The sequence below is a fragment of the Meriones unguiculatus genome, chromosome 12 (assembly GCF_030254825.1).
Source record: "Meriones unguiculatus strain TT.TT164.6M chromosome 12, Bangor_MerUng_6.1, whole genome shotgun sequence".
NCBI lineage: Eukaryota > Metazoa > Chordata > Mammalia > Rodentia > Muridae > Meriones > Meriones unguiculatus.
The window spans coordinates 77,870,115-77,882,868 of NC_083360.1; the positions used below are offsets into that span (position 1 = coordinate 77,870,115).

General features: G+C 43.6%; 1 protein-coding gene across 8 annotated transcripts in view; it reads left to right on the top strand.

Moving 5' to 3' along the window:
* Atg4c (autophagy related 4C cysteine peptidase) overlaps positions 1-12,754 on the top strand; it is a 79,076-nt gene that overhangs the window by 19,603 nt on the left and 46,719 nt on the right. For all 8 annotated transcript variants that reach the window (XM_060365943.1, XM_060365945.1, XM_060365946.1 and 5 more), the window contains 4 exons: positions 1,492-1,725; positions 3,984-4,314; positions 5,832-5,902; positions 7,150-7,286. In XM_060365943.1, the coding sequence (XP_060221926.1) occupies positions 1,492-1,725; positions 3,984-4,314; positions 5,832-5,902; positions 7,150-7,286 (773 nt within the window). The remainder of the gene's footprint in view (positions 1-1,491; positions 1,726-3,983; positions 4,315-5,831; positions 5,903-7,149; positions 7,287-12,754) is intronic.

The window sequence follows — 12,754 nt, forward strand, 5'->3', positions numbered from 1 at the left end:
CTTTCCATCCAGTGGAACGGACCCTCTGGTCATTGAAGAGTTCATTGCCTGGACTCCATCTATTTGTACAGCTTTTGTAGTTTTTTGAATTTCTTAGTATTGTGGGGTCAGTCTCCACTAAGCCTCCAATATTACTAGCAACTTTCTTTTGTTTTTTGCTTCCTTCCCCTACTTTTTATTGTGTGGTTCCTTGAAAGAGTCCTCATTCTTCCTAAAGCTCTTGGGACAGAGTTCATTTAGTACTGACAGTTTCTCCATGGTATTTAGTGCTGACCAGGTCTGAGGAGGGTAAGAAATGGCTTACCTCTTGAGAGGAGATCGGAGCTCTGTTTGTAAGATGAGGCATGAGGAGAGCCAGGAGCTATTTAAAGCGTCATTTAGAACAAATGTTGCTGTCAGCAGTGGCACATTTAGACATATTGTAGCGTCATGTTTAATTTCCAGGCATCTTTATTTGTAACTTACTTCAAGTTCTCTATAATATTGAGAGAAAGTCATGTCAGTGGAAGCTTGGCATTCATTTGTTTATCATCATCTGCTGAATCGATGTGAAGTTAGAGGGATGGGAAAATTTCAAAGTGAGCAGAAGGGATGGTGAAGGAAGAATGAGGAGAGAGTCCAATGGAAGGCTCTCGGCCTTTCCCGTCCTGCAAAAAGGCTCGGGATGCTGGGGTTCTTGGGACTGATACTGTAGCTAGTTGTATTTACTCGCTCACACCCCCACACATCCAAGCTAACCAGAGCTAATGCTTGTTAGGATCCACCAGTGCTGTGCAGCGTCTCCAGCTGCAGGCGAAAGGTGAAGTGGTCTGTCTGGGAATACCTGAGGAAAACGGTTGTTCATTTTGAGAAAAGTGCTTTGTAAATTATTGGGCAAAAAAATGTTTGTTTGTTTTTTTTTCCATAGCAACTGTGATAGAGACAGTCAGTCTGCAAAGGCCTTTAAAATGATATGTGTAGGTAGCAACACATTCTGAAGAATGGTATCCGAATTCAAAAAGACGTTTAGGCTTTAAAAAATTTACATTCTTACTCTGTAAGTTATTAGTTTTGACTTTATAATTTGAGTATAAATGTTCGTGACAGTGCAATGTGCACCTTCTTAAAGCATTAGCTCATGTGGTGATATTCATTTTTACATATTGACAAGTCACGACATCTTATTTGCAAGTCACATTTCACAGAGCTCTAATAAGTGTGTCCTGAGCCCACTGAGGTAAAAAGTCAGTCATCCAGAAGGGATTTTACACATGTGAAAGATGCTGACTGTTACCGGCACATTACTGTTAATCCTTGTACTGTTTGCCCAGAGCACAGACCACCCCAGGATTCATCCCTGTGTGATTAGACCGCTAAGGCTTGTATTCCTTTTAAATGAGAAAAACAAAACAAAACAAAACACAAAAAAAAACCCAGCAATGGTGTTGCCACTGGGCACACTTCCTCACCTGTCCTCATGCTGCATACGTTACATTTTCACCTGTCTTGTAGATGAAAACAAGCTGCCGCCTGCAGGATCAGGGTGCGCCATCGAAGACCATGTAATCGCCGGGAACGTGGAAGAGTTCCGCAAGGACTTCATCTCTAGAATATGGCTGACCTACAGGGAGGAGTTCCCTCAAATAGAAGCTTCTGCCTTGACGACGGACTGCGGCTGGGGCTGCACTCTGAGGACTGGCCAGATGCTGCTGGCCCAGGGCCTCATACTGCATTTCCTTGGTAGAGGTAACTCACGTCTCTCTGTCCCTGGCTGCTGTTGTTTTTACTCTGAGCATCAGCCTGCGTGGCACGTCCAACTTCTGAGGTTAATCCCAAGAATTAATCGATTACATCTGTATTGAGCTGAGTTGACTGTCCTACATGTACTTGACTCTTCTTTCAGAACTGCAGATTCAACATGGCTCCTCACCACAGTGAATGTAGCTCACGTTTTCTTATTTTAGTTGGGTTCTTCAGTGTATTAAGTCCTAGGCAGAAGAATGTTTTTTTTCTTTTTCTTTTTCCTTTCCTTTTTCCTTCTTCCTTCTTCCTTTTTCCTTTTCCCTTCCCTTCCCTTCCCTCCTTCCCCCTTCTTCCCTTTCTTCCCTTTCTTCTTCCCCTTCTTCCCTTTCTTCTTCCCCTTCTTCTTCTTCCCCTTCCCCTTCTTCCCCTTTCCCTCCTTCCCCTTCTCCTTCTTCCCCTTCCCCTTCTTCCCCTTTCCCTCCTTCCCCTTCTCCTTCCCCTCCTTCTCCTTCCCCTCCTTCCCCTTTCCCTCCTTCCCCTTCTCCTTCTTCCCCTTCCCCTTCTTCCCCTTTCCCTCCTTCCCCTTCTCCTTCCCCTCCTTCCCCTTCCCCTCCTTCCCCTTCTCCTTCCCCTCCTTCCCCTTCCCCTCCTTCCCTTTCTCCTTCCCCTCCTTCCCCTTCCCCTCCGTCCCCTTCCCCTCCCCCTCCTTCCCCTTCCCCTTCTTCCCTTTCCCCTTGCCTTCCCCTTTCTTTTTCCTTTCCCTTTCCCCTTTTTCCTTTTCTCTTTTCCCTTTTTCCTTTCCCTTTTCCCTTTTCCTTTCCCCCTTTCCCTTTCTCTTTTTCCCTTTCCCTTTTACCCTTGCCCCTTCCCTTCCCTTTTCTCCTTCCTTTTTTTAAAAACATATAATCAAAACTAATCTTTCTAAAGATATCTACTCAGAATGCTATAAATATTAGTAAACATTTTTTTTTTCTTAATGTGCCTTTGGGAAGCCCAGAAGTCCAGCCGACTGGCACTGGAGTATGGGAGTCTTTAGACTGAGGATTGCCAAAAAAGAAAACCATATTGAAGGGTTATCCATTTGTACCTGAGTTTAGCAGCTATTTTTTTTTTTTAACTTTCTTTTTCTTTTCTTTTTTTCTTAATTACATGTAGCACAGTTTGGAAAATTTAGAAATTACAGAGTAGTTGAGACATTCAGATCTAAGTATATCATTGATGTTACCATATTCTTTTACTCATATGTTTATTGTTTTATTTCATAAGCACGTCTTGCCATCTGGCTCGTTCTGGTCTAGAATGCCTTCCTGGCCTGTCCCCCGCCTGGGCCTCCTGAGCACTGCTCCTCCCCTGCCCCCATTCTTCCTCTTTTCGTTTTCCCTTCTGCTTTTTTATTTTCTATGTAGTACTGAGGATGAATTCCAGGGCTTTGAGAATGTCAGAAAAACACTAATCTATAACCCCATTGCACTGTTTTTGTTTTTTTCTTGAGGCAGGCTTTCCCTGTGTAGGCTAGGCTGGCCTCAGTGCCCCGTTGTCTTGCTTCAACCTACCAAGTGCTGGGGTTGTAGGCGTGAGTCACATGCTTTGTATGGCTAATTTCTTCTTCCTTCTTTCCTTCCTTCCTTTCTTTTGAAATAGGGTCTTACTGTGCATTTAGGCTAACCTCCAACTCACAGAGATCGGCCTTTCTCAGCCTCCCAAGTGCTAGGATTTAAGGTGTGTGCCTCCATGCCTGGCATACATTTTTTTTCCTCTTTCAAAGCAGCTTTGAAGTGGTCAGCCCTGAAATCATGTACATACAAATCACACTATATGTAATGATCAGGTTATATATTTAGGAGTGTATATATATTATACACACACACATATACACATACATAACGATAACAACAGTTAAAGAAAAGAGGCCATGAATTTTAATTTCAAAAAAAATTAAAGAAGCTTTATTGGGATATAATCTGTATGCATTTACTCATTTAGAGTGAGCACTTCAGTGGTTTGGAGTATTCTAACAGCTCTGTAGCCATCACAATGTCTAATTTTAGAATATTTTTATTATTGCACAGAGAAATCTTAAATCCTTTGGCAGCCATCCCACCCTGTTTGTTACAAACACTCTGATTTCTGCCTCTGTACAGTCCTGAGTTTCTGTTTTGGTTCAGTAACCTGGGTGGCTTTAAATGCTGCATGTTTACTTACTGTGGTCATCAAGGTCTTTCTGCTTGAAAAGTCTGAGTCTTGCTTTGGAATTGCTATAGCTTGGACCTGGCCTGATGCACTGCACATCGAGAATTCGGACTCTGACTCGTGGCCTTCCAACACCGTCAAAAAGTTTACTGCGTCATTTGAAGCGTCGCTTTCAGGGGAAAGAACGCTCAGAACCCCAGCGGCATCCCTGAAGGAGACGGTGGGGAAGCACTGTGACGACCAGGCAGTGCGGAACGAGATTTACCACAGGAGAATCATCTCTTGGTTCGGAGACTCCCCCGTGGCTGTCTTCGGCTTGCATCGACTGATCGAGTTCGGGAAGAAGTCTGGGAAAAAGGCTGGCGATTGGTACGGACCAGCCGTGGTCGCTCACATTTTAAGGTATCGTTGTCTTCAGCCCTTCCATCTTGTGTTCAGAAATACCAACTTTGAAGTGAGTGCACACAGCTGCAGCTCTGAGAGACCACACAAAAACCTGCTGCTTTGCTTTGCTAATGGGGGTCAAGACATGGGGACTACGGTTGCATTTACCTGAGGTCAGTTTTCTGCTCTTGCTTGTAGGTACAAATATCCAGTGTCTCTTTCTAACTAGGTTCTCGTTAGATTAGATTGGAGTCTGGAGGCAGATCATATTAGTATTTTTTTAATGTAATCAATTAATTGATGCCTAATAAGGTGTCAAGAGCTAAAATTATTGTTTTAGCTTTTCCATTCACATTTCAAATTCATATGCATGATAAAATAGTGAAGCAAACATTTATGAGCCACCATGCGGTTACTGGGGATTGAACTTAGGACCTCTAGAAGAACAGCCAGTGCTTTTAACCACTGAGCCATCTCTCCAGCCCATGAAGCAAACATTTATAAAAGCACAATCACAATAGATAGTTTCTAACTTTCAAGATATCCCCAGGCTTAATATGCTTTTCCTGTAGTGGCAAATGGTAAGTATTTGGTGCTTTACAGACTTACATGTTTCTGTAATTCATTCTTCTTTTTTTCTCATTCAATATTTGAAACTGTCAAAACCATTCTTATAAAAACAGTCTGCAGATTGTATTTGGCCATAGCTATCTGGTGTTTCATCTATACTAATATACAGGAACTTACATAGTAGAATATTTAAAGTTAAACAGAAATAAAGATATAGACAAATTAAATATTTTACTTGCCACATCTGCATAATTTCTTTTTTAGATTTTTTTTTTTTTGATCACAACACGTGCCATTGAAAATACACAGAAGTGCCTCATAGTTTGCAGTTTTGCTTACTGAATTTTGACACTTTAAATTAGGAAACTCATTTGCTCCGATTGTTGTGTCTTGTTTCCCCCTGCCCCATGGCTCTAGGTATCAAACCGGGGACCTCAAGGTGCTAGGCAAGTGCTGTACTGCAGAGTTATGCTCTAGCCCCTCATACTGATTTTTGAATGGTGTGAAGAAGCTGAACCATTGTTTAAAGTAAAAAAAAAAAAAAAAAAAGAACTTTGAGAAGTGTAGCTGGGGTCAAGGACGGTTAATAACATTCTTTGTACTAGATATCTTACTGTGGAGCAAAGCTTGGATCCATGTGACTAGCTGCTTAGGCTATCCAGGGAGCTGACGACAAAAGGAACTCCTTTGAGCGCTGGGAGATAAGTTTTCTACCCAGGTTCTGAAGGCATGCTTTGTCTAGAGAGCCTTCATTTAGGGCCTCTGGGTAATACAGTGTAATTAATGTTCAGCTTTGGAAAGTGAAGCTGATTTTGACACCCTTCACAGGATAGATTCGACAGCAGACATACTGGCTACACACGAAAGGCAGAGAAGCCACAGAGTGTTGTCCTTTTTAACCTAAATCTTTAGGTGCCAACAGGAAGTCTTAGTTGGGACTCTAAGGATGTTTATTATTTTCCCAGAAAAGCAGTTGAAGAAGCGCGGCACCCTGATTTGCAAGGAATAACTATTTATGTTGCACAGGACTGCACAGGTATGGACTGCGTAAAATTCCAGCTGTGTTAGCATACTGGCTCAGACCCTTCGTGTGCGTGTGCGTGTGTGTAGCTCATCTCTTCCTGGTTATGATGGTTATGAAAATGACAGTCATTTGTTCCCCTGCTGTACTTTTCAAGTAACAGGAATTTAGTATTTTTTTTTTCCTGAGTAAATGCCATTAAATATTAATTAAAGCATATTCGCCAAGAAAGCTTGGACATTTACAATGATTATCTTGCTATCTTTCTCCTCCCTGAGACAGGCTTTCACTGTGTAGCCTGGGCTGGTCTTGAACTTACAATTCTAGTTTCGCCTACCCTGGCACCCCAGCAGCCAGTGCTGAGGGTGTATCGGCACGCTCGGTCGAACATTCTCTTTAGTTAGTCAGCTTAAGCCAGCTATGATGACTCGTGCTTCTAGTTCTGGCCCAAGGAGGCCTGGGCAGGAAGGTCAGACATTTGAGGAAAGGAAATTCTGAGTTTCCCATACAAGTATGTTTCCTGCCAATGTGCCAAAAAAATCACCCCTCATGGTTGTTTGGGGTCGTCTTTTGGTAGCCGGTATCTGTAGTTATCCTGAAACTCTGTTGACAATAGAAATAGAGGCTTTAACTTCCTGAAATAAAGTAAGCCACCCCATGCTGTAAGTTATTTTTTTTCCACAGGAAAGCTATTAAGAGGATAAAATTAATGCTTTAGAGAAGTAGGAAATATGCCTGTCAGGTTTAATAGGAAGATATCTACAAAGCTGGCCACCAACAAGGGCACGTAGTCCTGAAAGAGTGGCTTGCGTTTGGCATCTTCTGCTTCTGAAAACATTTCTTCATAGTTCGTGAGAGTAGTGAGCATGTGCGAGTCGGAGGACAACTCGCAGGAACAGGTTCTCGCCTCCCATCTTGTGGTCTCTGGGGGCGGGACTCAGGCTGTCGGGCTTGGGGGGCGAGCGCCTTGCTGCTTAGACACCCCGCAGGCCCGAGTTTGTCACCGAATCAAGTGCAGCACTCTCTGGCTTATCTTGGCTTTTGCTGTTTGTCCTCCATTTCCCAGCTAAAACATACGCTCAGGGAGATCAAGACTTGTGTTTTACTTCTGCTGAATTTCCAGGGGCTGTGTGCACGGGATTTTGCATTTGGGGATACCGGAGACCGGATGACCAGCGGTGGAGGGGGGGGGCAAGAGTAAGAATGTTGATTCGGCTGCCTCTATAGCATTTAATACACGCATGCCCATTGTGTTTCCCCAGTTTACAATTCTGATGTCATTGACAAACAGACTGAATCTGTGACCTCTGGAGATGCACGTGACAAGGCTGTTATTATTTTAGTTCCTGTTAGACTTGGTGGAGAGAGAACCAATACGGACTACCTGGAGTTTGTGAAGGTAAGAGGTGCTCAGTGCTCTTTCTGTTTTGGGGCTCAAGGCAGTAGTATCTAATATGAAAAATATAGAAGCATTTCAGAATCTTTTCCAGAAGTAAGTTGTGACCCCACCTTGTGAAGTTTGGCAATTGGGGCTCTTCAGTTTCGCCACTGAGAGATTACGTGTGAGTCTGAAGAGCATCCCTCTATGACTGAGTGAAAAGCCTTTGAGTCTTTGTGCTGACTGACTGGCCTGGAGGAGCGAGGTTCGCAATATGGCCACTACTCCAGTGTCCTTTTCTGATTAACACGATATTTATCTTTGTTAATCTTAAAACCAACATTGAAACATGTCAGACTAATTATGACACTTTTATAATTACTTATAAAAACTGTTAGACTTACTACTGTATTTCATAACTTGCTATTGTGACACCACGATGCCAGTGAGAAATTGGTTATATAGGCAGAAGTCAGTATGGAGGAGGGGAGGACCCAGTTTAAAGTCTATTCAATCCCATAGCATATAGTTTTGTTTCTTGAACCAAAAGAACCTGTCTGGTCATGTGCTTAGTGTGTTAGGTGCTATGACATTCAGTTTTGAAGCAATGCCTTAGTAATATTGAGTATTTGGTTAAGTTTGTAGCTTTAATATTACTTTCAGTTTTAATAAAATGATTTTTCTCCTTGCTGTGATGAACTACTTGACAGAATAAACCTTAGGGAGTTGAGGTTTGTTTTGACTCGCAGTGCAGAGGTGTTCAGTCCTTAACCTGCAGGCGACACGCAGCCCAGGGTAGCTATGAATGCTAACCTAGCAAAAGTGTAAACTTACCTCAGGTGTTACGATTTTCCCCCCTTTTCCTTTTGCTTTGGTGACTAGATCGCATGGTCCCTTAGTGTGAATGTTGGTGTGATGGCCGTGCCGCTGTGTTGTCGTGCACAACCCATGTGTGCGTGATCTTCTCCTTGCCTGCACGTGTTGCAGTCTGTGTCCTCCAAGGTGCTATCTTGTAAGCACAGATGGTCCAGTACAGCACCAGACACTGCACGTACCCATGGTGACGTGAAGGAGAGTGAAACGCAGCAATCACCAGTAATGCTTTCAACAACGCTGGCAGATAATAGGCATCTAATGTTATTTAGAAGACAGAAGAGTTTTCTATCTGATAATCAAGGTTGCTGCCACTCCTCAGCTGCGTCTCCTGGGTTGTTCACCGTACTCGCCAGCTGGCTTCCCTTTGCACTGCATCAGCAGCTGGGACATGAAGGACCCATATCTTTCTGCTTTTCTATCAGTTAATTTAATGGTCAAAATAGTTATCATCCCCTATGTTACTGTGTTTTAATCCTAGTATTGCTTATACAGTGTCTCAAAGGGAAACAGAACTGGGGCTAGGGAGATGGCTCAGCTAGGCAAGCTCCAGGAGGACCTGAGTTTGAACCCCACGTGCCCTCAGAAAGGTGGGCATGGTCCCTAAATCCCTGTACTAGGAGGGATGTGGATTTGCTGGCCAGTCAGTCAGTCCAGCTAGTCAATGAGTGTGAGGACTAGTGAGAGACCCTGTTTCAAGAAATAAGGGAGAGAGCAACCGAGGAAGACACTTAATATCATCTTTCCACATACACGCACCCACAATGCACTCAGACTCATGCACACCAGGATGGGGGGAGGAGAAGAGAAGCCCAGAAGAAGAAACATTATAGAGAGAAGACGACTGTTGAGTGCAAAGTGATGAGTTTTCTGTTGAGGTAAAATGTAAGGTTGTTTGCCCAGCTGGTAGGGAATTTGTGTAAGTTTTCAAAGATCGTAATTTGAAAAGTCACTGCATGTAATACAAGCTGTCAGATTTGATGTGTGTCAGGATTGTGTGTCACGAGGACAGAATAGCGGTGGCAAACAAAAGACGAGTCTCAACAAAATCATTTTTGAAAGTTATGATTTGGACAGATTCTATTGTAAAAGCTAGTTATGTGACAGCATATTTAATAGCCAAAAAAAAATCATCTCTTGGTGGTGAGTTTATTAAGTGATGTATGTAGAGCGTGGCGGGCATAACATTACGTGCTTTGAGAAAAGGGACAGTTCTAAAATCAGTTTGTCTCACCTGGCTGTGGCCATGTAAATTGAAGAAACTGGAAATTTTTTTGAAAGAAGGTTGGGGAGTAGAGCCACTAACTGTAACTTTTCTGTGTGGGCACGCAGTCACACCTCAGCCAGACAGATGCAGCTCAGATCATCACTGTCACTAAAGGCACTGACGGTGAATCTGAAAACATGGCTTCCTTAGTGTCCTTAAAAGGCACAGTCAGGTCAACGGGTTTCTGCAAAGCAGTAGAAAACAAAGCCATGTTCGTGTCACGGCGTCTGTGGTAGTTTCCAGTGGTGCCCTGGGAAAAGTAGCTAGAAGAGAGGGGCTTGTGCAGTGAAGACAATGCCACCACTGCCCAGAACCTGTGTCGAGCGGAGCATTGCATGAAGAAAATGTGGGTGTGCAACATGAAGCTTGAATAATGACATGAAAATCTTAACTAGTACAGAATTTCATTAGGACTGAGGGATTTAGTCCTCTCCCACCCCAGAATTTCATAAAATGTTGACATTGACTGTGGCTACTTCTATAAGAGGCTAAGTCAAGGCTAGACGCTGAGAGGATTTTATGATTTGCAACGTTATCGAGTCCTTTTTGATATCAAAAACAAAATTGGTACCAGAACCTGACAATGAAAACTTGAAAACAATGAAAATGAAATGCTTACAGATGTAGCATTTAGCCATTCCCTTTCATGGTTAGACATGTGTCTTCAAGGGTAAAACCAATTTATGAACACAGTGTTTCAAATCATCTCATTTTAAGTGAAACTAAAATTATGGTAGTTCAAACTCAGGCTCTTTAAACAGTTTTATACATTTCAACACACTAGTTAAACACAGCCCTGAGGAGACAGAGAAATATGTGGTGAGATTGCTGGACCAACCAAAGACCATGAAAGAAGAGGACCTCGACGCCCTGCTCAGATGTAGCCCATGGCAGCTCATTCTCCATGGGGTTCCCTAGGAAGGGGAGCAGGGCTGCCTCTGACATGGATTCTGTTGCCTGCTCTTTGATCACTTGCCCCTGGTGGGACAGTCTTGCCAGGCCACAGAGGAAGAGGATGCAGGCAGTCCTGATGAGACTTGATAGGCTAGGGTCAGATGGAAGGGGAAGAGGGCTCCCTCTTTCTGAGGACTAGGGGAGGGAAATGGAGGGGGAAGAGAGAGGTAGGGTAGAAGGAGATGAGGGAGGGGGCTACAATTGGGATATAAAGTAAATTATAAAAAAAAAAATTAAAAAAAATCCCCTTGAAAATGGAGTTCAAGAATTTTGAGAAGATAGTGTCTGGGATTCCAGGTTTAGCTGCCATAAAACATTACCTGCTAATTTCCCCATGGAATGATTAGAGCTTCGCCCTGGAATTCATCTTAAAGAAGCTGACGTCTCTTGACTAGACTCCCAGAGGTCTCCGTCTTCCAGAGACAAGCATTGCTGGCTTCTGCCTTCCACCTCACTCAGGCCATTGCTGTTTGCCGCTTCCACATCTGTGAGCAGCCAGAGTGACACTAGGACCGCAGCATCCGACGAGCACCCGAGGAATCCACTAAGAGTTGCCGTCACGTCCACCAGCCAGCTACCGACGCATTCGCTTCTCAAGTGCAATGCCGAAGACCCCGTTACTTTTATGTTTCCACCTTTTCTTCATGTGATAACAGTATTTAACAACCCATCAATGTTCATTATGTAGGTATGCTCCCTTTCTTGATCCCCGCCCGCACACAGAGCAGCTGCTCAGTGATTTGCAGAGGCTCTCTGAGCGGCGTGTTCCGTAATCAGGGTCAGAGCATGCATGTGCTGGCGTGCAGCGTGAAAGTGACACACAGACCTTCCTCCTTTTGCTCCATGGCTTTTGTTTGTATTTGTGTATTGAATGTGTGGCGAGAGAAGCCTACAGGCTTTGCCCTCACAATAGCCAGGTCCGTTTTCTTTATAAACTAGAAAAGGCCCAGAGAAATCAAGTGATATGTTCAAATTCAGAACTGGAGACAAGACCATCACTTTGTTGTCTTAAAGTTCCCCTACTAAAGAACGTTTCGAAAGACAACATTTTCTTGAACATCTGCTCGTTGGGTTTACATTGTAATCGACTAAAATGAGAGCCACTTTTGAGGGTTGAAGAGTCAGACAAAAACGCCTGGAGTGATTGCATGGGGATTATATGGCAGGTGTTCTGCGTGGCCAGAGGGGTTGATGCGAAGAGCCACCCACCGGAAAGTAAAAAGCAGTGTGTCTGGAAGCCCTCGGAGAGAGGCCATGGCTGACACTTTCCCTTTTCCTCTACCGCCGCTTTGCTCATCTTTTTGTGTTTGTGGTCAGCAGTTTTATCCCCCCTCCCCCCACCAATGTGCAGTATTAGTCCAGAATGCACCATGTAGTTATGGATTTGAAATGTATTACTCAAGGTCATTCCACAGTATCCTAGAAATAGTACCACCCCGGAGTCCTGCTACCTTGCCTGAGGAGAAAGACGTCTGCTGTCTGCTTTATCATCCTTCACACAAGAAGCTTTATTTTTGTAAGGAGATGGAATGAGGAGAACTCAAAGTTCCTTCTTCCACAAGACAAATTAGGACTCTGCTTTTTGATGGGTTAGCTTCAGTTTCATTGGTTGCTTTGTGGATACAATTCAGGAAATCCTCACACTAACGGTGTGAGATGCACTCTGAAAAACCGAAAGGCAGCTCAAGTTTCTAAAGGTACAGCCTCGTGCAGATGTGGTGTTGCCGCGCCTCGTCACCAGGTGTGCATTGTGGGAGTCTGCTCTAGTCCGAAGTAGAGGAAGTACAGACATGGCCACAGTCTTTTTCTGAGAAGAGTCCGCAATGGCTCTTGGTATAGATGGGTCTCTTTCTTTTCGCCGCCGTGAGAGACCGTCACTTCTTCATTTGTCCCCAGGACATTAACATTTCATTCAGCTGATTCAGTTGCTTTGTGAAACTAAGACAGTTTTTACTTAAAGAGAAAGAAATAGAAACCGTACTGTTAAAATAAACCAAAAACCAAAAACAACGATTACCGTTAAATGCTTTTCTTTCATGGGATTATTTTTAATTGTTAGTTGGTTCAGGGTACCTAAGGTTAGCAAAGATTTTAATGTTTTATTTATTGCTCACCAGTTGCTGCTTTTCATAATGAACCACTTTGGTTTTTTTGCAAGATTGTAATTAATTAAGGCTCTCTTTCAAAAGATTTAATTATTTCCATCTTATCTGTGTGACTATGTGCATAGTGCCTGAGGAGGCTGGCAGATACCGCGGAACTGGAATCTGGTTGTGAGCCACCACCTGGGTGCTGGCAACTGAACCTGGGTCTTCTGTGAGAGTAGCAAATGCCCTTAACCACTGAGCCCTCGCTCCAGCCCACGAGGCTGTTCTTTAGAGGCTGATTTGGTCTG